The sequence below is a fragment of the Sander lucioperca genome, chromosome 11 (assembly GCF_008315115.2).
Source record: "Sander lucioperca isolate FBNREF2018 chromosome 11, SLUC_FBN_1.2, whole genome shotgun sequence".
NCBI classification, from domain to species: domain Eukaryota; kingdom Metazoa; phylum Chordata; class Actinopteri; order Perciformes; family Percidae; genus Sander; species Sander lucioperca.
This window is the reverse complement of record NC_050183.1, coordinates 6,877,732-6,904,828: the sequence shown is the minus strand read 5'-3', so window position 1 is coordinate 6,904,828 and position 27,097 is coordinate 6,877,732. Positions and strand designations below refer to the sequence as shown.

General features: G+C 40.0%; 2 protein-coding genes and 1 long non-coding RNA gene across 8 annotated transcripts in view; all 3 read left to right on the top strand.

Annotated features, from left to right (window-relative positions):
* Nucleotides 1-12,844, top strand: part of cep350 (centrosomal protein 350) — a 36,609-nt gene extending 23,765 nt beyond the window's left edge. For 2 of the 4 annotated variants that reach the window (XM_031307391.2, XM_031307390.2), the window contains exons 25-38: nt 2-151; nt 377-537; nt 2,662-2,784; nt 4,438-4,682; nt 4,797-4,996; nt 5,383-5,527; nt 6,090-6,250; nt 6,412-6,545; nt 6,648-6,709; nt 6,806-8,736; nt 9,256-9,771; nt 10,407-10,553; nt 10,860-10,982; nt 12,217-12,844. In XM_031307391.2, coding sequence (XP_031163251.1) covers nt 2-151; nt 377-537; nt 2,662-2,784; nt 4,438-4,682; nt 4,797-4,996; nt 5,383-5,527; nt 6,090-6,250; nt 6,412-6,545; nt 6,648-6,709; nt 6,806-8,736; nt 9,256-9,771; nt 10,407-10,553; nt 10,860-10,982; nt 12,217-12,387 — 4,269 coding nt within the window. In that variant the 3' untranslated portion in view covers nt 12,388-12,844. The remainder of the gene's footprint in view (nt 1; nt 152-376; nt 538-2,661; nt 2,785-4,437; nt 4,683-4,796; nt 4,997-5,382; nt 5,528-6,089; nt 6,251-6,411; nt 6,546-6,647; nt 6,710-6,805; nt 8,737-9,255; nt 9,772-10,406; nt 10,554-10,859; nt 10,983-12,216) is intronic. The other 2 variants (XM_031307394.2, XM_031307393.2) reach the window with 1 other exon arrangement.
* A 57-nt stretch (nt 12,845-12,901) lies between these two features.
* LOC118496315 lies at nt 12,902-15,678 on the top strand. Its single transcript, XR_004898873.1, has 2 exons — nt 12,902-13,921; nt 13,961-15,678. It is a non-coding gene; the product is annotated as an uncharacterized LOC118496315 (long non-coding RNA).
* A 1,061-nt stretch (nt 15,679-16,739) lies between these two features.
* Nucleotides 16,740-27,097, top strand: part of qsox1 (quiescin Q6 sulfhydryl oxidase 1) — a 29,354-nt gene continuing 18,996 nt past the window's right edge. For all 3 annotated transcript variants that reach the window (XR_004898872.1, XM_031307396.2, XM_031307395.2), the window contains exons 1-7: nt 16,740-17,284; nt 18,250-18,350; nt 20,266-20,314; nt 20,561-20,663; nt 21,622-21,712; nt 22,001-22,146; nt 26,945-27,079. Coding sequence is in view for 2 of the 3 variants with exons in the window: in XM_031307396.2 (XP_031163256.1) it covers nt 16,993-17,284; nt 18,250-18,350; nt 20,266-20,314; nt 20,561-20,663; nt 21,622-21,712; nt 22,001-22,146; nt 26,945-27,079 (917 nt within the window). In the remaining variant the exon portion in view is untranslated. The remainder of the gene's footprint in view (nt 17,285-18,249; nt 18,351-20,265; nt 20,315-20,560; nt 20,664-21,621; nt 21,713-22,000; nt 22,147-26,944; nt 27,080-27,097) is intronic.

Sequence of the window (27,097 nt, the reverse complement as noted above, 5' to 3'; positions counted from 1 at the left end):
GGCTGAGATCAAGCGACTTCAGGAGGCCAACAAAGCAGCCAGGAAGGAAAGGCAGCTGTTGCTGAAGCAGCAGGAGGAGATTGAGCGGATGAGAAACTCTACATTCAGACTTAAGGAGCGTCTCAAGTGTTCTGGGGGTGAAGCGCCACCTGTGAGTAGTGCAACAGTCACTCATCACCGTCACAGCCTATACAGAGGAACAGATCGATTTTAAAGGGTTTCGTTTCAGTTTTGTTTGTTCTACAGAAGTCGAATCTTAATGGAATCAAGAAAGAAACCCTTTCTAACTGTAGAACATGCTACCATGTTCCTAAGCTTTTTTAATTGGCTGTGCTAATACTTTGCCTGTCTGCATGTCCATTCATCCATCCTCCAGGAGACTCCTGTGTCAGAAACCCCTGTGTCCGAGGCAGCCTCTTCCAACATGAGACATGTTGAAGATATCCGCAGCCCCTCTCCCTCGCTCTCTGTCTCTGGAAGTGAGACCAGCAGCATCATGCAGAAGCTCAAGAAGATGCGCTCTCACATGGATGAGAAGTAAAGACTTTTAATTTTTCATATATTAAATGGGTTCTCTGCTTACTGTCAATTTGACAAGTGAATTATCAGAAGTCACGCTCCCTTATCAGTGTTTTTAACAGTGCTTACTCCATAAGTGTCCTGCTGCCTTTCCCCTTAAGGTTTTGCTTCTTTTGTGCTTGTAAAAATAGTTACTGATCACAGTTTTCTTTAACCCATAGTATTTGTTAATACACACTTTGATCTTTTTTTTTTTAGATAACACCATTGCACAGTTTACACTTAAGTCACGATCAGACGGGGAGCATTTGCAGGTTGCAAAACACGAGGCGCACTTCCTAAAAGATGCCCCGATCAGACCAGTTGCGTTTTTTTGTTATTCTTGCTAGGCAACCATAGAGTAACCCGTCCTCAGCCAACCGTTAATTTGCTGTGAAGTTAAATGACGTCAGATGTTTTTTCCGCTCTAAAATCAAGTTTTTTCATCTCGAGGCGTTCAGGGCACTCCAGCAAAAACATGCGAGGCACCTAACAACGGACAAGCAGTGAGCAAAACGCTTCACTCTCTTTGTAAAGAATTACAACAAGCCGCCCTTGTCTGATCAGGGCCTTAGCCTGCAGTGGGGTGTTTATTAAAATTGGGAAGGCTTGATTTAGATATGTTTTACAACTAAGTGGCTCTGCATTAAGTGTGGCAGTGTGCTGTTTGCGATGGTGTCTTTTTTTTTTTTTTTTTTTTTTATTTATTCTACCATGACCATACCAAATATTCCAATTGTATACATAGGGTCTTTACCTTAACTAGCCACTGAACTAATGAAAACTAATCAGTGCATGCCATCTTTCTTTTGCTGTCTAAAATGCTGTGGATGTGAAAATAAGCATGCTCCATGTTGTTTTCCGTCTAAACTAGATAGGAATCCTTAACCCTTTGCTACAGTAGCCCTCTTAACTTGAGATTTGTACAACTGTAACAGTACTTTGTAGAAGAATCTGTGCTAAGAGTTAAGTCTTAAGAGTAGTTAAGAGTTATCTGTTGCAGTTTTCAACCAACGTTTTAAAGCAAGAACATCAGATAATATTACACAGTCTTAAGTAATTGTAACAGTCATTTTGATACTGCACCTTTCAATTGCAGAGGCAAGATTATTTTACAGATCTTATCTACATATTGGTTGTGCATTCCATCATTTTTATCGACCCACTCCCTCGCTTGGAGTTCCTGTTCGTCCTCCAAGATTTTCCACTTGGCCAACAGCTTTGGTCAGGTGATTGTAGAGTCTCTCATGACCGGGTAGTTCAACAAGTGTGTTAATTGTTCTGGAGTTTAGGATTTATAACTTGGCTATAAATCACAGGTCTTCCATGGTAGCACTTTTTTTTAGGTGTAGATTTGTTTAAATGTGTACTAGCAACACAATGTTGATACATTATGAAGTTCAAAATCACCACAATTAGGTTTAGATCACTGCAAAATACAATGGTTAAGAGGATTTAACAACAACAACAACCATAACAACATAAAAGGGTTTAGTTATTTGTGTTTGATCATGCATTTACTGGCTTGCTTGCTTGCCATTTAATTAAACTATTGTTTCTTCCCTTTCCCCTGTCATTCTCTGTCATTCTCTATTACCACTGTCCTGCTGTTGATCAAAGCAAAAGCAAATGTACGCTAGATATTCATCTTGACATAACACACTAACAACTAAGTTGTAATCACTTCATCTAAGGCTGTAATTGTTACCTCACACTGTTATTTGCTTAATAATCAGGGTTACTGATAACTCAATCATTTTAACCCCCTCCATAAGCAGGTTTGGCAGTGATCATACCCCCAACCAACCCCCCACGCTTGATGCCCAAAAGCTAGCTAAAATGTTTATGTTCTCCCAAAACATAGTCATTTAAATGTAGCCATATTCTAACAGAAACCTGGCAGATTGACACATTGGGTGCAATCAAACCACATGTGCTCATATCACTCTTCTCTCTCCCTTTCTCTCTACTTGTCTTTTGCCCTTTACTTGTCTTGTGTTTTTAATGTTTTTCCTCCTTACTGTACATTGTGTGTTGTTTGTTTCCATACCCATGTTTGTGTGATTCTTTTGACTTTGTCTGTTGCGTGCATATGTGTTGTAGACACTGTTCTCCTGTCCACTACTTCTTCTCTGTGTTCACTGCCCACCACTGGGCCTCCCTCAGTGTCTGTCTTCCCAACCTTCACCCTAAATTCCAGCTCTTTATCTACAACCAGTTGGTCAGGTACTGTATAGTGCTATCTACCTCTTCCCCAGCACCTCCACCTAGCCCTGCCTCACCCCACCCCATGGAACATGCTTGTGTTCATCTACTGGCACTGGGACCTTGTAGGGGTGGGACGGTGAATGATGACTGATTGTGTTGGTTTGTTTCCAGGATGGAATATGTGTGGGGAAGAGTTTGAGTAAAAGCTTGAAAAGTGCCCAAGGAAGGCTGCCTCGCTGAAATAACCTAACCTTTTGACAACTTCACTTTAAATATCATTTGTTTTTTTGCCAGTTTTGCCAATTTATTGCCATTACTGTGTGCATTAAAGCGTTATGGTTGCGGAGCAATTTTAAACAAAAAAACAAAGTGGTTACATTGACAATATTAGAGGTGATATAAATGTTTTATAAATGATAAAGGTTATGTTAATTTTAATAGGAGCCTTCCTTGTTGGATGGGAATCTCAGACTCAACACTGGGATTTCACTGATTTTTGTTGTGTTAAATGTGTGACTCTTTCCCTATTTCTTTCTTTTTGTTTTTCTTTCTTACCTCTTGGAATGAATGTTGCAGTGCATTTCTCTTCGATGTCCTTCATATTGTGGCTGCTGGCTGGTCAGCTCCAGCCCAGTCGTTGATACAAAATGTTTTAAGATTAAACCACACTATGACATGGAAGTAAAGGAGTTTTGCAGAGAACAGGCCAGAGATAACTATCTATCTCTATCTCTTTAATGATCCCAGTAAATCTTAACTAGCCCTCTTTATTAGGTAACTGTTGCATAGAATTGGATAATAAGTACAGATGGCCATTGGCTGTAATAGAGTTTGGAAAGGCACTAAAAGAATCCCCCAGTCTGGTTCTTCAGTATCTGGCCTGTCATCAGTATACATTAAGTCAAGAGAAAGGCCTCTAAATTAGATCAAGGCTAAATAATACTGCACTGTAATGGCACCCATAGCTGTGGGGTACCACATTACACAACAGCTATACCTGACTGCACTTGACTGATAGGCATCTGCAGATATATGATAGGCTTTACAAGACAAAAAAGCTGTTGTGTTTAAGTCTCTTTATCCCCATTTTTCTACTGAAGAGACGCATTCATACAGATGTAACTGCCTATGTTTAGATTTTTCTTTTCTTTGTGTAACTGTTTGAGATGTGTGTGTGTGACTGCACCCAATCAGCGTTCAGTCTGATGCATGAATCTTGACTTCTTCACTGTTATTTCCCTGCTCTCCTTTTCTCCTGAGTGACACGTCATTACTTTGTGCTTGTTTATTTATTGGGTGCTTGTACACGTCTTTATTTGGATGATTATTCCAGGGAAAGAAATAAGTAAAGCATGTATTGGGTGTGTATGTGTGTGTTTGACAGAGGTTTGAGGTGAGTTTGAAGTGATAACTGGAGGTCCAGGTGATTTGGGTCTGCCTGCTTCTGCGATGTTATGTTTAACATCCCTTATGCTAAATGCCTTTGTCAAACTTCTCTTCTCTCCCCCTTCACTGCCACCTTACCTTATCCCTCACCACCCATCTTCTTCCTGTCTTTTCCCTCATTTCTCCATTTCCTCACCTTTCTTCTCAACATCATCTCTTCCTCCACTCCTTCCTCATCTCCCCATTCTTTTTTCCCCCCTTCATTCTTACCGTCCCCTTCCCCAGGTTTCTGACAAAGCGGGAGCAGCAGCTTATGCAAAGGCGTCACCATGCCGAGGAGCTGCTGCAGTGGAAACTGCGTCTGGACCAGGAGGAGGCAGAGGTCCGTAGGATGGAAAAGGAGGCCCTGGCTGTTTGGGACAGACAAACACCTCAGGACATGGCAGAGGGTCAGGAAAAGGAGATCCCCGACATTAGCCCCAACCCCAGTCACCATCGAAGCTCAGAGCCCAGAACTGACAGTGAGAAAGGTGAAGCAACAGGATCCTTGCTGTTTTTTGCCAGGTTTAAAGTCAAAATAAGGTCAAAATGTATCTGGACTTATAAAAAATGACCTCATGTTTATCTGTTTTACATGTTTTCAGACTATGTGAGTGAAGGCGACTGTTCCTCAGCGACACCTGAGTCCAGTATACACACAGAGGGACTGGGGTCCCAGCAACCCGGAAGCCCATCTTCACTACAGCCTGCGTCAGTCCCTGAAACACCTTTGGCCTCTGTGCAGAGCAGCCCTGCGAATTACACCCAGGACTTCACTTCAGCTTCCCGGTCACCTAGTAAACAAGTAGGCATAAGTGGGGTTTTCTTTCCTTTTTGTATTTCAGTGTTTAATCCCATCTCTTTGATGATAGCTGAGTTAATTTTGAGTTTAAATATATCTACTCTAAAACTGACCTCACGTGTCTGAGAGAGTGAAGTATGCTACAGTGACCAGGCTTTAGTCAACTTCATCCCATAGAATTAAGTTTAGATTCTGTTGGGGTTATTTGTAGTCTTGAACTATTGAAAATGTAACATTTTATATTGCGTGAGGGACATGCAATTTGTTAGTTTATCGTGCATATAAAATATTAATCCAGGCATGCCTCTATTAGTCCATCAGACTGTGTTGTTATATCCTGAAGTAATATTCCTTTCTCTTTCTCTTCCGCTCCTCCTCCTTCTGTTTAGTCTCTCCAGTCTCCACTTAAAGGCAGCCACAGCTCTGCTGCCTCTCCTTCAGATGGAAGCAGCAAAACCAAGATGCAGCTTTGCTCCTCTTCCCGGACTGCCAACCATGCCCACACTCAGCCAGCTGAATCCCCCATGCAGACTGGTAAGTTCCCCAATAATTCAACATACATACATGAATGTGTAATATTTTTGGAGGGGATTATAATAGTTCCTGGTAGTTCTCAGAGAATATAGAAGGGGCAAAGAGGAAAGATTGGACGTTATTCAGCTATATTGCTGGTGCTGTGTAGTCAGGCATAATGTGATGCTGCCAGGAATACATTATGCAAGCACTTCCCTGATACCTAACCTGCTTAGCTGTGTGAAAAGAGGAGAGAGCACTTTGCATTGGACTTAGTTACTGCACAAGCAAAGACAGTTTTTCTGGCCCAGTATTGTAGCTAAATGCGTTGCATTCATTTCAGACCACTATTTTAACCTTTTAATTAAAAACCTTTGTAATACTGTTTGTTCTTTGGGTACAAGCCAATGCAACATGCACAAAAATGAACCTAACACATTCTTAGTAAAGAAAATGTACACTAATCTCCAAAGAATTGGGTTTAAGATCGAGTCGGGTCGAAGTTGGATTACCCTCTGCTAATCAGACATCTGGCACTGGTTTCACATTCTAACTGTGATTTATCATCAAAATGTGCCTTCAGAACCCATTTCAGACCAGAGTGACATAGAGAGCCGTATCAAGGCCCTGAAAGAAGAACTCAGAAAACGAAAGTTTATGGCCTACCAGCTGAAGAAAGAGCAGAAGAAGAGGAACAAGGAGCGCCTGAAGGCACAGGAGGCCAGCCTACTGAAGCAACTGGAGGTAAATGTGTGCAAGTGTGCCTGGGGGCTTTTAGATGGTTGTTTGAATGTTCAAATGTCAAAACTTGGATGATTATTTTTTTTGTTAATGTGTGTGTTTATCCATGCACTGTATAAGCATATTTCTTCATAATAACTGTTATTCTCCCGTTTTCCTTTCAGAGCTATAACAACTTCATCGAGAAAACTAAGGCAGAACTGAACAAGGAGCCAGACTCAACACCTGATACACAGTCCCAGATCAAAGACTCCACCTCAATCGCAGAGCAGTCCAGTATTAAACCACCTGCTCACAGGTACCAGATACAGCTGTAAACATGACAACATATCTTACACTGTAATATACAGTAAGTTAGAAAAGATTGGTGTTCAATTAAAAGCAAATCCTTCTTTCTCAGGTCAGAAACCAGCAAAATCTCTGAATCTGAAAGGACGCGAAATGATGCTTCATTAAATCGCCGTGAGTTGTTCATTCATCATAACTAATACATACATTAAGTTTTTAAAAAAGTGTTTTGATGATCAATAATAATGTGACCTTTTCCTATTATGACAGATGCCCTTCCTCAACCTGATCTTAGTAGATCCACCTCAGTGCCTGAAGAATTGTCTGATGAAGACGACGCACCAACAGTCACCACATCCCCAGTATATGACAGCCCAGAGTGTCCGCCCTCGGGGCCAAGGAGCCCCCTGGCCAGAGGGGGTCTTTTAAGACCTTCCTCTAAGGAAGCCCAGGCACAGATAGTTGAGTCTGGGGATGAGAACATTGTGTCTTATCAAAGATCTGACATTCAGGAAGAGCTGGAGGTGGAAGTAAGCTCCACGTTTGAGGATCAACATTCTGAACGTCTTCTCAAACTAGAAGAAGAAGACAGCCTCAACTCCCAAGAGAAGCTGTCTGCATCTAAACATGTTTCTTCTTCCATGAGTGAAGAACATCGATATTCATCATCTGTTAGCCTAGAACAAGATACAGAAATAAAGAAAAGGGAAACATCTGAAGCTGAGGAAGCTGAAAAGTCTAATATCATTTCCTCTAGTAAGTCACATTCAGCTGCAGTGGACCTCAAAACGTCACCTCCTTTAAGCTATAGCTCTGCATCCAGTGAGCATTCCTGCTCTCCTGACTTGGTGGCCTTCTCTTCAAAGAAGGGGGCGGCAATAAAGGATGTCGAGGTCTCTTCTCCCATAGCAGATGGTTATCATGAGGACTTTGAGTCTTCAGCAGATTCTTCCCCCAGGGAGGAGCGTCATGGTTCCAAGCCTGCCTCTCAAATCTCAGTTGCCCCTACCGAGATCAAGGGTTTGAGAAAGGACTCCCCTAGCAGAGCCACACCGTATGACAGCCAGGATGAAGAGGTAGACGAGGAAATATCTGAAGAACTGAGTCACCATTCAGGGACTAGTGGAGCTAGCTGCCAATCTGGGAGACTGCTTGATCTTCATAACCACACAGACAACTCCAAACATGACAGCAACGATATTGTTCATTCCAGTCGCTCACCACCCATCTCTCCTTTGCATACCCCTCTCTCTCCTGTGATAGATGAAATGCCAAGTTTTAGCATCGGAGATCGGGTTCTCGTTGGTAGTGTTCAGCCTGGCACTCTGAGATTTAAAGGTCCAACAAGCTTTGCTAATGGTTTCTGGGCTGGTGTGGAGTTGGATAAGTCTGAGGGGAGCAACAACGGCACTTATGATGGGATAGTATACTTCAAGTGTGATGAGAGCCACGGTATCTTTGCTCCTCCAGACAAGATCACACACCTGCCAGACAAGTTTGAGATCTACACAGACACCACAGAAGATGAGGACTCATTCTGTGATGGTATGTCAGATAAAGATGGGGAAAAACGTAAAACAGATGAGCACAAATCCCAAAAGCAAGGAAATCTGAAGAGTGAAAATGATCAAACATCTAATAAGGTCTATGAGTCTGGAGATAAAAAGGTAACAGAAGAGTCCGTTCACAAGATTGGATCCCACCTCAATTTACAGCATTACAAGGAATCTAAGCATCCCATTTGTAATGGCAACACTAGGGACATAATGTTGGATTTCGAAGATGCACCAACCACCCTCCTCATCTCCGACACGGACAAGATTGACCAGGGGAAGCAGAGTCTGAAGGAGATTACTGCCATCGTTGAGAGAGAAGAGGTAGACTCACACCAGTTTAGTCCTGCTGATCTTTCCACTGATATCAGGGATGATAAGGGAGAACAGAAGGACAGAGACTTACTGGACACATTTGCAGACAAGCTCCTCAACAACTTTGTAAAAGACACTTTGACACAGTTTGCTGAAATTAAAAAGGCTAAAGAGCAGAAGATAGAAGCTGCCAACCAGATGAATGGATATCTGTTTAGTGAAAATGTTGAACAAGAAGAATGGTTCTCTTCAGTGCAACAAAAAGATGGTCTACCCTTCTTCCTACCTGCGGAAAAAGAGGAGCTGTCTTCTCCAGAGCTGTGTAACCGACCGGTGAGTGTATATTTCTGATTCTTTAGTAACCTGTTAATCCAAACATTAAAAAATAAATTCAAGATATAATATTTTAATTAATCAATAAAATAATATTTTCTTTTCATGTATTTTCCAATTAATGTAAGACACATGAATCAAAATGTCACTGTCAGTGAGCAAAAACCTTAAAAATGTAAAAGTGCTGTGGAAACAGCAACAATGACTCCAAAGTTACTGACAAACAGTACTTGTTGATTTGACCTGGAGAACCCTTGTTTTCGGTATGTGCTCAGCCAAAGTCCAACTTTATGTTGACAGACATTATTGAATTTGGTGCTCTTTGCTGAAAACCATTTGTGTCTGAATGATCGGTAAGAAAGAAAAACCTTTTAAGACTAGATTAAAAGTGTAAAACCATGATTTGTAATGGGACTTGTTATGTCATGGTGCAGTTAATATTCATATTTATGGAAGGTTTTAATCTTAAATTGGAAGTCAGCATGAAATTCACTTTTTCCTGTATTTCTTTCACAACAGGAGAGTCCGGTGTTGGGGGCCAGTGGTCAGGAGGAGCTCGCCAAACGACTAGCAGAGCTGGAACTTAGCCGTGAACTGCTAGATGAGCTGGGTGAAGATCAGGACTGGTTCGATGAGGACTTTGGCCTTAGCTCCCGTAGAGAACAGCAGAGACTCAAACAGAGAGAGGAGGAGGTGAGGCTGGGGAGGTCTGGCTTATCAGCTGGACCAGCCCTGGGGGGGCTGGCCTCATCAGGTGGGGAACAGCAGGTTAAGACTCCACCTAGACCGGAGCTACCTCTCCCCCTGCCTCCAAAACTACCCGAGCAGCCTGCCATGGTGGTGCCCCACTCAGCCACAGAGGTTGAGAAGATGGTCCATGCTGCCACTAAGGAGATCTGGGAGAGCTGTTGTCTGGGGAAGGAGGGAGCACTGATCCTTTCACAACTGCCAAACCCCAAACCTTCACAAGAGTATCTGGGTATAGAGGCCATGAGGCAGGACCAGGAGGCCCTCTGCGTCCGCAGCTACCGAAAGGTGAAAAGGAGAACTTTTCAAGTAGTTTCAAGTATAACACACAAAAAAACATACCGATAGCCCACTGAAAAAAATTCAACGCATGTGTATTATACCTAATCTGTAAGAGAAGTAAGGCGAGCATCCTTCTTCACGACTTCCTTTTCATTCCCCACTCATCATACTAGTTAAAATCAGCACACAACTGTCTGCTGTACTGTTCTTACTGCTTCAGTAACACTAAGCCAACAGCAGCTGGACTTGCAGTTTAATCTTAAAGACAGCACTTACTCTGAGTGAGTTCACTGAGGTGAACAAGCCAGATAAGATTCTATTATTCAGCAGATTCCTCTTTGATTAGCATCTTGATGTTTTCAAGACTACATAGCTTTTTCAGTTGCCTTTGTCTTACAACTACAATAGCTCCCTTTGCCACTGAGAAAGTTATTGCCTCAGTGGGTCAGAATATTTGCTTTGAATGCAAATACTCAAGCTGTTGAGCAGTAAATAGTACTGACATTTTGACATACTATCTTTCTTATCTTCGCCTAGCATAGGGTTACTCAACCTGAGAAACTACTGCAGTTTTAAGATCACTTTTAGTTAATATTGCATATTTACGCACTCGTATCTCATTACTCTCTTTCACTCCCCAGGCTGTGTATGACCTGACGTGGGAGATGCTTCAGGAGATCTATGCTGAGGACCCTAGCGCAGATCAGCCTCAGTGGGTCAAACCACGTCGAGTCAAGTCCTCCTTTTTCCACAGAGTCAAGACACCAGGAGACCTCACCAAAATCCAGGTACAGTACTGAAGTCCAGTCACCACCAAAAGAAAGAGACACTACTGTACATTTGTGTTTGAAACGTTGTAATTGCCTTAAAGGCAGCTAGATTACTCAGAGTATAGTTGGTTTGTTTCTTATCTTCCAAAGTGACTGGAAGTTTAAACAAACTTCACAATTTGGCTTTGTTCATTTGAAACAAATTTTATAAAGTGCAGTAATAAAGTCCTTTTACAGTTTTACAAATTCAAATTCAGTGCAATGCCTTTTACACATCTGATTACATTGTATTTATTTATGTTATGTTGTTACATTGTGTCCCAGGAATTCATCTCAGCAGAAGTACTGAAACTGTACGGTCTGACAAAAGATCATAGCCAGAAGACTGACTGGCAGAAGATGCTCAAATTTGGAAAAAAGAAGCGAGACAGAGTCGATCACATTCTGGTAGGTCTCAAAATTAAACGTTTGGATTTCTTGTACATATGATTTTAAAGGGCAGCCGTTTCATATTGGGGATTTTTCTATCACCAGGACAGAACACCTAATACACAGAAGGCATTTGTAACCCACTTGTTCAAGCAATACAAGATCACTATCATGTATTTCTTGTATAAGTTAAATACAAACAAATTTAATTTTTTCTTTCGGAATCAGCCTTCACTTTGTGATTAGAGAATCCACTCTGCAGTGTAGTTCAGACACTTCACTGATAAACCAGAAAACTACGGTAACAGTCGACTTTATGGTCAGAAAAAGTTTTTGTATCTTAAGCTTCAGTACATTGCACGCTCCCTCTCGTCTATGAGCCTCTCTATCTATCTATATCTATATCTATCTGTTACTGTTGTTGAAGGAACTTTCTCAGAGAAGGCCTTTGTTTTAGATATTGTTATTTTAGGATATTTTATTTTAAGGAAACCCTGTCTTTGCATTTTATTTTGATCACAGGGTTAGGTATGCTTCTGACATGTGGCTTTGACTTACAACTGAACATTTAGCCCACTCTGTAGAAAATACTGAGATATACACTACCGGTCAAAAGTTTGGGGTCACTTATAAATTTCCATTCCACTCCATTCCAGACAGAATACCAGCTGAGATCAGTTGCGTTGTTTTTTTAATCAGGGCAGCAGTTTTCAGATTAAATTATGTGCTTACATAATTGCAAAAGGGTTCTCAACTGTTGTAGACAGAAGTGGCTGAAGAAACGCTTGAAATTCCATGCTTTTTGGTCGAGAACCCTTTTGCAATTATGTAAGCACATAATGTAATCTGAAAACTGCTGCCCTGATTAAAAAAAAACAATGCAACTGATCTCAGCTGGTATTCTGTCTGGAATGGAGTGGAATGGAAATTTATAAGTGACCCCAAACTTTTGACCGGTAGTGTATATTGTGTATCGCCATTCAGCCGAAAATACAGAGATAGGATTTTTGGTCCATATCGCCCAACCCCCTTTAGTATGACCCTCAAAGGATGTTACAAACATTTAAATGGCACTTGATAGGAAAAAGGTTCCCCACCCATGCTTTAATGCTTGGTCAGTTTACCGGATGTAGAAGTTTATCTGGCTAAAATAATAATAATGTTGACATTTTTTCAGTTTACTCACTGCAATACAAACAACTGATGTTCGTCACTGTGCTTCAGTAGTTGACACTGTTTGTTTGTCTGTCAGGTTCAGGAACTCCATGAGGAAGAAGCCCAGTGGGTCAACTATGATGAGGACGAGCTGTTTGTCAAGATGCAGCTGGCAGACAGCATCTTTGATGCTTTGCTGAAGGACACTGCAAATGTGCTGACGCTAATCTATGATAAGAGGGCCAAAAGAGAAAGCACCCTCTCCTGACAGCTTTTCTGCTTAGATTTTTAAACTACAACTTCTAGCTCAATCCCAGTCTTTCCCCACCCCTGTGAACTACAACCGACCAGCGGATGTGCCAACAGCAACCCTCAGATGCCTTCAGTCCCAGCATTACCTCTCAGCTAAACAACTTCTATTATTTCCGTGACATTAATTTGCTAGATTTTGCTTCAGCTAGTGGTTATATAATTTGTTCTACACACAAAACGCCTCTTGAGCAATCCAGCCTTCTTAAACCTTAACACCACCGAGTCTCAGATCTCACCTCCTGGTCTGGTCCTTTTGTAAATGCCAGTTGGAGAATTTGTAGATGTTTTGATAGGATGGACTGTGCCATTTGTTTGCATTTAAAGTCCATTAATGCTGCTAAATTGATCAATCCATAGGGGACTGTAATATAAAATCCACCTGGAACAAAAATAGGTTGTTATATTTTGTATTGAATCTTAAAGTATATATATATATATATATATATATATATATATATATATATATATATATATATATATATATATATATATATATGGATTAAAGAATTGTAACAGAGTAGCAGAAGACTATACAGTGTGTTGGTTTCGTAATCCAGTTCATTGAAATTAAACAATGACTATGAGGTTAAACTTTTAGCTGTAATTTGAGGGGTTTTGCATCCATACTGGGTGATTGTGATCATCCCCTTAGTTAATAGGTCTGTAAGCCTGCCTTAAATTTAAAAACTGGCAGAATTTTTTGACCCACAGAAATTGCAACCATCCTCACTTCTTGCTTGTTTCTGAGACTTTTTGCCTGAAGTCTGGTCTCTAGCAAGTACAACATGCTCATTCAGTCAGGTGACTGACTCAGCCAGTCACTATTTGGCCCTAAAAACTCCTTGTTTGCTTTGCCTCTATGTTCAGCATCATTGTCCTCATGCGTTGGCTTTAAATTGGGGTAATATGTATGCAAAAAAAAAAGATGCTAGTCAGCACTTTAACTTTATAATCATTGTTGAATTTTAAATCCAATGTGCTGGGGGAGCGATAAAACAATAGAAATTTGTCACAGATTAAATATTGTCAGGCTGTGCTGTATTGGAACATCACTGAGGTCAGATATTGTATGAAACATTTTGTCTCCATAATTATATTATTTATTGCGTGAAAATGTTTGATTAGAGGAGTAAGGAACATTTTGAATTGTAAATGATCTTGTCAACATATAGAGAACAGATTTTAACATCTAATGAAATTGTAAAAAAGCACAAACAGAAATGGGAATGTGAACACGGCAATATATTATGTAGGAGGTTGAAAGAATACTATTGAACCAGAAAAAGAACATGGGGAGAAAACTTTTAATATTTAAACATTGTAGTGTATATGATTAATTTAAAGTGTTCTGTATGACTTTTATTGTGGCCACACCTGTGCAGCTGGTTAACACAATCACTGTGTCCCACTTTCGTACTACATACTGTATACACTGTTTACTAATGTTAATAGTTTGAAAACATCTCATATAACCAGCAAACAAAATGCTTGTACACACACACACACACACACACAAAACACAGAATGAGCATGCAAGTGGGACGCAAAAGACTGGCAGTAGGCCTGACTTGATATTTTTTGAATCACATCATAGGACAGAACTGAAATGCTGGATTTGAGCCTTACTTATCCTACAGTCCATTTACCGTCTGTGACCTGAGAGAAAACACCTGTGGTTGTTTGTTTTTTTCATCAGTTGTCCTCGTAAAGGTTGCCAGCTGAACATTTTCCCAAAAAACATCTGAGTCGTGTAGCAGCATGATTATATGCTTCTCTTGCTGCTGTGAATAATTTGGATTTACAGCAATCAGCAAGTTCAAACCAGCCGTCAGAATGTAGCCTGTCGCTGTAGTGAGACAACAGTGGGTAGTCTTCTCAACATTCAGTTTAAGTGCCTCTTTAAGTTGAGTTGTAGATTCATAACAAACTTTGTTGCTGTCTCAACATCCTTTGGACCTATTTTCTTTGAATGTCAACTGCTGTATAGCAACGTTTTCTGAATTATCCTTAAACGGCTGCTCTTCCTTCTAAACAGTTTGGCCAATACTTAATTTTCTGTCTTATCAATCTTTCTGTATTGAAGCATAGATGAGGAAGGTTTTTTTTTTTTTAAACCTCATTTTTCAGATTTTTCTCATTTGCTGAGGAAATGTTTCCTATAAGGTAACAGAATCGCTGACTCACTCTAAATGCTACCTGCTTGTCTATATCACCCCTCCATCTGTGCATATAGACACAGTTGAGTCATGTTATTAATGAACTGTATCAGGAACTAGATTGTTGACACAAACGCACACAGTGCGAGTCATAGAGCTGATGAGACTGAGCACGTAGGACTGTATCCAAGGGCTTATTTTTAGCTCTCACTGTCCGTGCTGCTTTGATCCAAGAAACTGTACAAACTCATGGCATGTGTGACAGCTTCTTAATCTTCACTGACTGAAGCTAAAGTGACCTTAAACTGAGTCTTTTTTTTCTACTGTCAATGTTTTAAAAGATGCTAAGTGTACGTTCAAACTGTAAATTATATAATGTAGAAAAAGACCAAAACCATTTGACACCAACCTCTCCATGCTGTATGACTTGTATGTCTGGTCTGTAGGCATATGTAACTGTAATGTTGACATAAGTACTTTAGAAAGACTTTCTGCAAGGCTGTATTACAAACCCTCTAGGATTGTCCTCTTGAATTGATTGTATGTGGGAGGAAGTCAAGTTCCCTTCTGTAACTATGCAGTACTTGGTCTTATGCATTGCTTTATAGGTATGGACCAAACAGCTTAGACTTTTTCTGTAGTCTGTAAATAAACTAAATCATCAAGAAGCTGTTTGGTTCAGGGCAGAGTTGCTTTCTATCTGCTGGTCTGAGGTCAGTTTTCTTCACAGGGAGATAAAGCAAATTCACCTTTAATAGAGTTTGATCTGATTAACTGAATTATAAAGGTAGGCACAACATGTGATTATCAAATGAATCTAGTCAGACTAGATTTCCCATTTCATCTTCAGAAATGTTTATGAATATTTATAATAATGTGTTGTGAGTGCGCCAAGTGCACTTGAAGACTTGTACAATTCTTTTATGGGTGTAAATATACTGTCTATCCTATCTGACCCACGGTTACTGTAACCTGTAACGATTGTTGTAAAATAAACACTGTTTACTTTGCAAATATGTGCAAAATATATATTTGTTAACATTAAATGACCTTTGAAATTGTAAATAAAGCTTTCATTGTTTCTAAAGGAATGCTGAGTTGAAATGTGTTCTGGTTTAGTTTAGAGTTTGCTGGAGTTCCCACACATTGTTGTTGCAGCACTGACAGCAGGCCAAGGAATTGTCCAAATAGTGAAATTATTATGCTGGTTTCCTCAATACTGGAAATCCATGATACCACTTTCAAAATACAGGAAAATTGAAGCCTGTTAGCCTACTCCTACTAACTGTTAGACTACATGGCTGCAGCAACTATTGAGGACACCACTGTCATGTCCACTGTAGCATGTATGGGAATGTGGGAGTTACATGTCATCAAAAGGGGTTACATTCTATGATTTAATAACTATTTCACGTTTGGATTTTTAAGGCTGATAATTAGTCTAAAAATCTTCAAAGTGTGAAGACAACAACAAAAACTGCTAGTAGCCTACATAATGCGTGGAGAGAACATAAAAAGCCATTATAAAGTTGAATAAATACATTTATGCAATTTTGTAATTTTTGTTTTGTTTTAATTCACAGAAATGTTAACTTAAAAAAGTTGGTCATTGACCGGTCTTTTATCAGTTAAGAAACACAATTGCTTCTTTTTCATTTACAAGTCACCATTCAATGACGTACTGTGTGTGAAGGAATATACCTGTAATTTATATGACCAAAAATAGTGGTGGTGATGTTACTAATTGTCTAGGTAAAGAGGACCCAAAAGCTTTTGTTTTGACACATAAATAAAGAAAATCAAGATAATAACTCAATGTCCACTTACCAGCCTTTATCTCAGATTTCAACTTCATCTCATGGCGTTCCTCATCGGTTGTCACCATTGGTTGTCACATAGGTTGTCATGGAGATAACTCCATCCGCTGAGGAAGGCTGTGCGATGCGTTTGAAAACCCCAGAAACCCCCCCAGAAAAAGTAAGTTGGAAGTTTTTTTTAAGGTATTAATTGTTTATTGATTTTGCCTATTATACTTATTTTGAAGGTCAAGTATGGCCGTTTACGCTCAACTAATAGTTTTTCTTTAAAACAATTTAAGTCTTAATAATACTAATATGAATGCAAGGTTATTTCCTGTATGAAAGCCGTGAAGGGGCAAACTGTACTTCTTGTCCTCGCGCGTCACTTAACTCGACTGATATCAAGACTTCATCTTCACACAGAAGTTGACGACAAACATGAGAGACTGTGGAGAGGGTGTGTTACTTTGTTGTGAAAGGTGTTTGGAGCTCTTCAGGGGGAGGACCCATAAAGCCTGCTGACCGGGAAAAGGGGGAGAAAAAGTTGTGTCAAGTTTTAGGACACGGAGGTGAAAACCGACGGGTTTAGCAGCTCGAACGGGGAAGATGGCGCGGCGCTGTGGTCGTGCCACGTCTCGGTTTACTGTAGAAATACAAATATATCCCAGAAGGATAGCAACATTCGCAATTTGGTTATGTTTTTGTCTTCTTTTTCCTTCTGCTGCGGAGGCTGGACTGTACACCGCTTCTGATCAAGTCATCGTATTAAGTCAGGAAAATGTGGAGTCGGTTTTGATCAACTCCTCAGCAGCTGTTCTTGTGGAGTTTTATGCTTCATGGTGCGGACACTGCATCGCCTTTTCTCCGGTTTACAAAAGTTTGGCGAGTGACATAAAAGGTTGGTACGGACCAGCTGCAAGTCACGTAGCTGCAGCTGTTTACAATGCCAATTAATTATGTCTATTATTAGTCTGGTAAAATGCATTCATTCTTACTACATTCTTTGTAAACACTTTCCGAGTTTGTTTCATTCACATGATAAGCCAGCGAAATAGTCAGACATCATTGTTAAACATTTTAGGACTAATAGTCCTGAATTAATTAGCTTAAATATTGCCTTGGTTACATCTCCCTGTGTTTTTTATAATCTGCATGGGAACAGTGAGAGCACCAAGCCGTTGTTTCTATCTGTTAATTAGAGCATGTGATCTAATGAATGTCTTTTTATTCTGGCTCTCCATCACATCCTCCAACTAGGTTTTTTTCTCTGTAGCTCTTGAGCCAAAATTAATATCACAGAGCTATGACAATAAATATTATTAGGAATATAGTTGAGGGCAAAGTTTCTGATGATGGCAGAAGGCCTGACACAGTCATGGGATATTTCAGTCCTGTGTTACACTCTCACACACAGTCAACAATGGCTACTGATGTCTTGGCATGCTCTCAAATGCTTTGCTTAGGAGGGTCATCCATCTAATATTTGAGGAGAATACAAGAGAAAATATTAGGATTTCATGCAGATTAAATGACTGGCAGCATGGCAACCCTCAACCTGTTGATGTTTATCAGCTACAAAAACATGTAAGAATCACTTCAGTTATTGTATTATGTGATGAGTTTGTTGCCTTCTTTCATAAATAAATAGACGTGGATAGATAGAGGTAATTAAGGTCTATTCGATAAACAGAATTTTTTCTTGACAATATGGACTTCTTGTGTATTGATATACTGAAGTTCATATTGGCACGCTGCATGGCTCAAGGACAACATAAGGCCTATCCAGTGTCAGCAGACTGTACAGGGTGTAGTAGACCGTACACTAAATATTTACTGTGGCTCTGTTTGATGTTTGTTCTTCAGAGTGGAAGCCAGCTGTGGACCTGGCAGCTGTTGACTGTGCTGCAGAGGAAAACAGGAAGGTCTGCACTGGCTTCGGCATCAGAGCGTACCCCACTATAAAGGTATTATACAGTATATTAAGTGTTTACACAGGCCCAACACTTACACTTATCTATCCAGTAAAGCAGATGTCCTGGGACAGATGTGATTACTGTGTCTACTATCTACTGTTGCAGACTTTAAAGACTTCTAAAGTATTGGAACAAGTCTTAAGCCTTCATTTTTTTACTGTTAATTATTCAAATAATTTTCTTAATAATAGTCCAAAAAGACTAAAAGATTTGAAAGATATTACTCTGGCTTTGTAAAAGACACAGCTGAATTAAACGTGTATTAAAAAAAAAAACAAGCACCTTTGTTCTGTTTTTGGAATTTATTTTAAGGTATTTGTAAAGCTTAAATGATTAGTTGATAAATTGATTAGTCGATTGACAGAAAATAAATCCGCAACAATTTAAATAATCAATTGTTTAAATCATTTTTAAAGCAAAAATACCGAAAGTTCACCGCTTCCAGCTTCTCAAATGTGAATAAATCAGTTTTCTTTATAGTATTTTATGATACTAAATTGAATACATGGTACATTTGTCATCTTGTCAACTTGAATAAATGAAAAAACTAATTTGATAAGATATATAATCACTATTTGCAGCCCTAATTCGATGAGGTACTGAAGAGAGAGAAGCAGGTGCTGAAGCAAATCTTTGTCCTTGATTCCATGACTTGAATGAAATGTATACATCGGAAACAACTGTGCTGTGGTCTTTATCTTGCAGTAGCACACCAGACTACATTCAGAAACATACCATTTCTAGTCCCTTCCCTTCCATGGTACTCCAATACATGTTCTGAAGTGACCATAAAATCAGGAATGTTCACAGTTTTCCTTGAACATGTCTGGGAGCTCCCCTTTTTCAACACGAATACGTTATGTTTGACTTTGATTAGCATGTAGTGTATAATGTGCATTAGCATGCTTGGAAACAAAAGACTTTTGCAGATAAGGTACTTTAAAAAGGTATTTGATAAACCACAGTCTATTCAAAAGTTTAACTTTCACCCCTAAGTGATCAGACTCTATCCTATCTGTTAGTATGTTTCACTTGTTAACTAGTGATTTTGTTTTGTGGTGTTTCTGAAGCCATTATACATAAACTCTGAAATTTCTTCAGCAGTTGAATAGTTTCTTTCATTTTTTTTGTCAATTGTATAAAGGAAAATAACCTTTTTTGGGCTGTTTGTCATTTAGTAACTTCAAAATCTGAATGATCCACGTTAGAATATTGTTGTTAATATTCAGTCAACAGAGGACTTTTCTCCTCGTAAAAGTAGCAGTGTTAGAATTCAGTGTAATGTTGCGTTATCAATGTGTACGAGCAGCCTACCGGTATGTTAAAAGGGTTTATTTATATATATATATATATATATATATATATATATATATATATATATATATATATATATATATATATATATATATATATATATATATATATATATATATATATATATATATATATATATAAAATTCTTGAAGCTCTGGATGTTAACGTGACAGATTGGGTTAGATACTGTAGATGCAACAGTCTTTCCCAGTAGAGTTAACTTATGCATGATCAGCAGAAACACTCCAGCTTCAAACATCTGCATTTGTATTTGTATCGTATCTGATTAGTCAGCAGTAGTGTGTGTTTCAGACTCTCCTTTCTGTCATCCAGCGAGAGCCAATGAAACAAAGAGCTCTTTCTGTTTGAACACACAATGGAGCTTTAACATCTGCGGCTCATTTCAATCAGGAAGGATTTAGGGGTCAAGGCGGGCAGAGTGGAAAGCTGCCCCCCCCACCCACACCCCCACATTACACAACATCACTTTGCTTCTCTCATGGCTGTGTGAGTGCCGTCTGATCTGATCTCACTTCTCTTTTTTTCACCACTTCCTACGTAACCCAAACTTTCTCTCTCTTTCACTTTGCAGTTCTTCCATGCTTATTCCAAAGCTGATTCTACAGGACAGGCCTTTAAAGGTACTACTACTACTACTACTACTACACACACACACACACACACACACACACACACACACACACACACACACACACACACACAGAAGCAACTCAGCCAGTGAAAATAAAGGAGTAGCCTCCACCTTAAATGTATCTTTTATAGAGCGCGTCCAGTTTGCAGATGTTTGTATACATGCTCAGGTAGTCATTAGTAAATAATAATCAACAGCAGTGTATAATGTTCTCTTGATAATCTTTGACCTCCAGCTTCCACTCATGATGTTCGGGTGCTCCGTCACAGGATCATAGACAAACTGGAATCCCATGAAGAGCCCTGGCCTCCAGCCTGCCCCCCACTGGAGCCCACCAGGTACACACACACACACACACACACACACACACACACACACACACACACACTCTGTAATAATAATAATAATAATAATAATATTTGTAGTAACATGCACGGTAAGGCTTAAATGCAAGTGAGTCCGTATTCTTCCCCACATCTACCTATCTCACACTTTTATTGAATGTGCTGAACTGCTGTTTTCATGTATTATTATAGTTTATTTTAGTATTTTATTATAGTTCCATGTTGAGCTACCGTACTTCTTCTACCTTTTGTTGCATTATTGTGCTCTTGTTGCTGTAGAAACACACATTCTCATCATATTGCATCAATTTATCTGATCTCATCATTAGCTGCCACACTGTTATTTATTAGTGACAGAATGAGGGATCCAAATCTTTCCACTAAGAAAGGTCTTCATTAGGTCTTCACTAGTAGGCCACACTGCTCTGCCCACATACTGCCACGCATGTATTCAGATACTGCACACATAGTTTATTATCACAGTGGTGCAGGAAAAGGAAGCAGGAAGTCAAGTTTATTTCTCCTTTTACATTTAAAGGAAACGTAACATTGTTTCTCTCAGAATCATGCAATTTTCTTCTCCTTTTTTTTCAAGTGGAAACAACATACTTGAAACCAGATATCACACAGCTTTAAAGTTTATGGTTGTGATTGTGGATGTTCTTCAGATAAAAAAGTAGTCTTGTGGATAAAGGAGATCCAAGGCATTTAAAAATAACTATTTCCAAATGAACTAAAGTCTTCTTAGATAAATTAGATACATTTATAATGTCCCTTTTTCTTAATTAGATAAAATATGTCATATGCTCTTACTTAATTCTTCCTTTTGTTCTCTGCTGGATCAATAGCCTTTAAGATTTGTTGGTGATGTTTGGCAATTCTTCGCGGCTTAGTGTAACTCGTACCTAAGATTCCAGTCTTAAGTGTTTTGTCTGCTCATCTCTCTGTCCAGCCAAGCAGAGATCGACAGCTTCTTCGAGACCAACAGCGTTCAACACCTGGCTCTGATCTTCGAGGACACTAAATCCTATATCGGGCGAGAGGTAATGGCTCATGTTTTCATCAACCTGAGCTGTATGTTTGTTTCTCCTCTTGAATATTATTTCTTTTTGTGCAGCAGAAGAGATGAGCTCTCAGAAATACAAAATATAGTTTCTCTCTGACTATGTATGTCTTACTTTAGCCAGAAAGAGAAAACGTGGTCAAAATAAGCTGTTGTAATGTTTGACTAGAAATGATTGCACATCACAGATAAACATGACATATGTTGAAATATAACGTGACTAAAATCTTTAGTTTGAAGTGTGTGTATGTGTGTACTGTGTTACCAGGTAACCCTGGACTTGTTACAGTATGAGAACGTCGCAGTGCGGAGAGTCCTGAGCACTGAGGAAGGTCTGGTAACCAAACTGGGAGTGACTGAGTTTCCATCCTGCTACCTTTACTCTCCTCAAGGCAACTTAACCAGACTCAAAGTGTGAGTATCTGTGCAGTCTTTAACTTCCACTGCATTATACAGTGCTCTGCTATTTATAACTACAGTATTATCATCGTGACAATGTTTGTCAGCATTAACGCGTTAATCGCGATGCGATTAAGGGCCGAGCATAACGCGTTCATTTTTTTAAATCGCATTAATCGCATGCCGCCATTTATTAATTTATTTTACACTTAACTCAGCTTGGCGTGGTGCCTAACAGGCTACTATTTTGACCCTTTGCCGCACCTTTACTTATCATCAAGCTGCCATACTTCCTCGTAACACATCCTGCTGCTGCAGGCTGCAGGCATGATGGAGAAAGACAGCAGCAACACAACTCTGAATGAACCTTTTTATTTTCCAAAACTCCCGGACGGCTCATAGACAAGTCGAAAGCCACATGCACATTGTGTAACGCCAAATTAAAATATCACCGAAGCACGTCAGGCTTGAGCTACCACCTACGAGCTAATTAACGTGGCTCAGGTTGATGCTAGCAGGCTCAGGCAAAGCACTATTTTGGAGAGTGCTACTAGTCGCCGACCTGTTGATGAAACCAAATCCAAAAAAATTACTACTGCTCTTGCAAAATGGGTGGCAACTAACTGCAGACCTGTCAGCATGGTAGAAGACTCGGTTCTTAAAGACTACGGTTGGCATGTTCTGACCCGTCTTATACATTGCCGTCGAGGGGGACAGTAGTTTCACCATACACAGCCTTTACCACACGGAGCAAGCAGCCACACTGGAACTGCTACAAGGTGATGCAAGGTGATCACTGGACGTCAGTGAGTAATCCACATTATTTAGGAGTTACTGCACACTATATAGTGACTCTAGATTCAAATGTGTGACTAGATTCACACATTTTTCTTTTGTTTACAGTAAATAAATAAATAATAAACAAATACAAATCTTAAAGTCAAGTTCATAAAGTAACTTTCTTTGCATTAATTTGATTCCCAATCAAGATACACTGGTAAGAATTGCTTTCCATTGTTAAAAACCGTTCTGAAATGCAAAATAATAGAATTTTAATCACGTGACAAAACATGCGATTAAACGTGATTAACTATAGAAATTCAGCGATTAATCGCGATTAAAAAAAATTAATTGTTTGACAGCCCTACTAAAAATATAAGAAAGTATGTGCAAAGATATGCCAAATTTGAGATTCTGTGTTCTTTTCAAATAGACATAATGTATTGTGCAGTGTAGAGATTTATGATGATAATAATAATTATCATTTTCTACATATTAGAAAACAGAGATTTGTTACACCAGTTCATGAAGGCTTTTATACTGTATTTGCTTTTACAAACAGTCAGTGTATGGTAGGTTCTTTCCCTGCTAAAGGATGTGGTGTGTTTATATTTCAGGCATTAGTAACAGTTGTTTTTTTAGACCGGATAGTTAGCATTAAAGGAGAATTCTGGTCGATTTCAACATGTAGCTCTTCTCAGGAAATAAACAGAGGTATGTGCACTGGTTGGATTAACACAACTTTTGTGCGTTTCTGTCACATCTACTGCAGTCAGATTCGCTGTGTTCCCTCAGAAGGAATCACTGCACATGGGTAGGCAGTTGTAATGACATTTCGAGCATGTTTAGAGGCTTAAAACACGTTTAAAACTTGCCCTGTTTAAGCCTGTTGAGTGCTAACGCTAGCAGGGGGATAACATGGTGTAGGCAGCACCGATTCTTTTTGTTTTTTTTGCTACTGCCAGCACTCCAAATTTCCAAACAACAGAGCTACGTGTTGAAATTGACCGGAATTCGCTTTTAAGGTTGTATCCCAAACAGATCGCTACTGCGTTCCAGGCAACCCGTAACCCGTGTTTTCACAACCTTCTACCCGTGAAAGTGCCCTGGAACGGCAGTCAAACCCGTAACTTACTACCCGTGAACTCGTACCAGATCGTTGTACTCCCAGTTACAGTTTTTGACGTCATATACACATAAACAACAATGGCGACCCCTGTTGATGCTGTACAGACGCCAGTGATTAACGGTGAGAAATAGAAATGAATAGACATAAATAGGCAACGTAAAGTAATTCCGCACATTGTAATCAAAACAATACACATACGATAGTGTACTACTACAGGTCATTTTTATTAAATGAAGCCCAAAATATGTCGCCGACTATAAATCGCTACTATCAGCTAGCAAGTTAGGTAGCCGCAGAAGGGTTTGTTGTGACTTTGCCTGGAACGCTACCAAGTCCTGAATCGTGACTAGAAGTCTTAACTTACGGGCAAAAAATTGTGTCTGTAACGCAGCATAACTAAGAAAAATAAAATCACACAGGCCGGCGTGGAGGGCTACATTTAGTAAACATTGTAAACTGTGGTTGTATTTATATTGCATACTTTAAAACAGATAGCGTGTTTTTTTTTTTTTTATTAAGTAATTGTAATTGATTAAACCCACCCTATTTCCTGTCTCTTCCTGGTTTTGGCTACACCACACGAGTGAATTTCGCCAGCTGGATTTTGTTCCACCATGATGGTGAGAGAGGTTACACCCTTATTATGTCTTTGGTTCATGAGGTTTGGTGACCTTGTAATTTCAGCATAGCTCTCTCCAACTTCCACCTGAGCAGAGGTCTAATTAGCCAGAATAAGTGAAAACACCTGTGTGGTTGCGCAGGACAGAACGTGAATTTATACAGTGTTTCCCCTGTTCTGTGGCGCTGCACTAACAACGAGGAGCACAGGAGAATCGAGTCAGCGCTGGGGCAGACGTGCTGTCTGAAGGCTTTATTGTTCACTGCCTTTCCCCACTAGCTGGTTTGGGACAACCCTAAAAATGACAAACCCACAATGTAAACATGCAAATAAAGGAGGCCAGATTGTGGTTTTGCCAAACGGTAACAAGCGCCACCTCCAACAGGATATAACAGCATTCAGCTTGTGTTAAGACCATCCAGATCTGCCGATTGTTATCTGTGAAGTGAATTACAGGACAATACACATTGGAAAAAACAATGTTGTTACTGTTCTGAATGTGTTTTTCTATCCACAGTCAGCATTCGATTTGTAGGGCTAACATTTTTAAAAGCAAGTGGATGGACGTGATGTGTGAAGCTGTGAGTCTATTGCAACATGAACTGTTTTTGTATATATCTTGTATGTTCTGTACCTGGTACATATTGATCGTTTTGTATATATCTCGATAACATCTCAAACTTTTTACAGTTATTTCCATTTAGCTTGATCTGAAATACACAAACACCAAGTTTTTTCTCCCTTGGTTCCTATTGTTCCACACGCGACAACTTTGCTTTCTGCTGTAAACCTTCATCGTGTGCTCATTATCTGAACCCTATTCATGAGAATGCTTTTAAACATCTGGCCTCTTAATGGGATCAGAGCATCAGAATTGCTCCCATTATTCACTATCATAAAGCGGCGCTGATCATTCCTCACCCTGCAAATTCATCTGCTGTTTCTGCCTCTTTGTTTGGCTGTTTCAATAACTTGGCATGCAAAGAGGACTCTTTTTAGTTGACAAATGCAAAAAGGAAATGATTTATTGCTGATTTATTTATTCACCCTCCATCTCTCCCCTTCCAACCCCCCTCATCTCCATCACTGTACAGAGGGGAGGTTTTTTAATTTCTTGCATGAAAACAATGCCATTGCTTTTCTGGCTTCACCTGCCAAACAAGCCCCAGCCGCACACGGCGACAGATGGCCTCCCATCATTGCTGAATGTCTGATTGATCCTGGGAGAGGGGGTGTGTGTGTGTGTGTGTGTCTGTGTGTGTGTGTGTGTGTGTGTCACATCCGTCATGCATGTAATGTGTGCTGGTCCCAGGTGAATGCATTCCCTCCCAGCCCACCCTGATGCCTGCCTGCCCGCCGGCCCTGGGGATCACTGGATGAATGGCTCTCCCTCCACATCTGTACACTCCCACCAGACACGCAGGTGTAATTGAGTCCCTGGCTGGTGTGAGTGAGCGTGGGCCCAGAGTATCCATCCTCCTTATTACCATCCTCTTCCAGTTTTACGATACTCTCTTTCTCTCTCTGCCCCACTCTCTCTCTCTCTCAGAGAGAGAGAGAGAGAGAGAGAGAGAAAATTAATGGCTGTTGCAGGGTTATCACATGGCTAAATAATCAGCAATCTCTCGCTCTCTCTCAGTTCCATGCTACTCTGGCACCATCTGCTCAGTATTTAAAATGCATTCCCGTAAGTGTATAAAATATATGGCCACAAAGAAATACAGGTCATAAAACAATTTTTATGGCAGTGGACTGCTGAAACAAAAGGTTGAAATAAAAAAAAACAGTGCATTTGTTTCAGGTTCCTTGCAGAATTAAAGCTATGCTCTTAACACATTGCTATACAAACTGGGTTACATGTACACTATATGGCCAAAAGTGTACAGTCAAACATTACACCCACATGTGATTGTTGAACATCTCGTTCCAAACATTGGGCATTAACATTCTGCTATAACAGCCACAACTCTTCTATGAAGGCCTTATACAAGATTTTGGAACATGGCTGCAGAGATTTGCTCCCATTCAGCCACAAGAGCATTAGTGTGTTCGGCCACTGATGTTAAGTGATAAGGTCTGGGGTTTCAGTTGATCACAAAGTGTTGGATGGGTCAAATTATTTCAAACCAAACTGTAAAAACATTTCTTTCTGGACCTCCTTTGTGCATGGGATCATTGTAATGTTTTATCAGGAAAGCAAGAGAGGGGGTGTCCACATATGTTTGTGCATATAGTCTATGCTGAGTGACCTAAAGGTCAGTCTCACCTGTCCTTCTCTCCCTCAGCAACATTGAGGCTCGTACTTTCTACTCTTACGCCCTCCAGAGGCTGCCGGGGGTGGTGCGGTCAGGGAAGCCTCTACCGGTCACCCTAGACATCCTCACCAACAGCACAGAGGAGCCCTGGAGACCCTTCAACAGGTATGAACAATACATGCG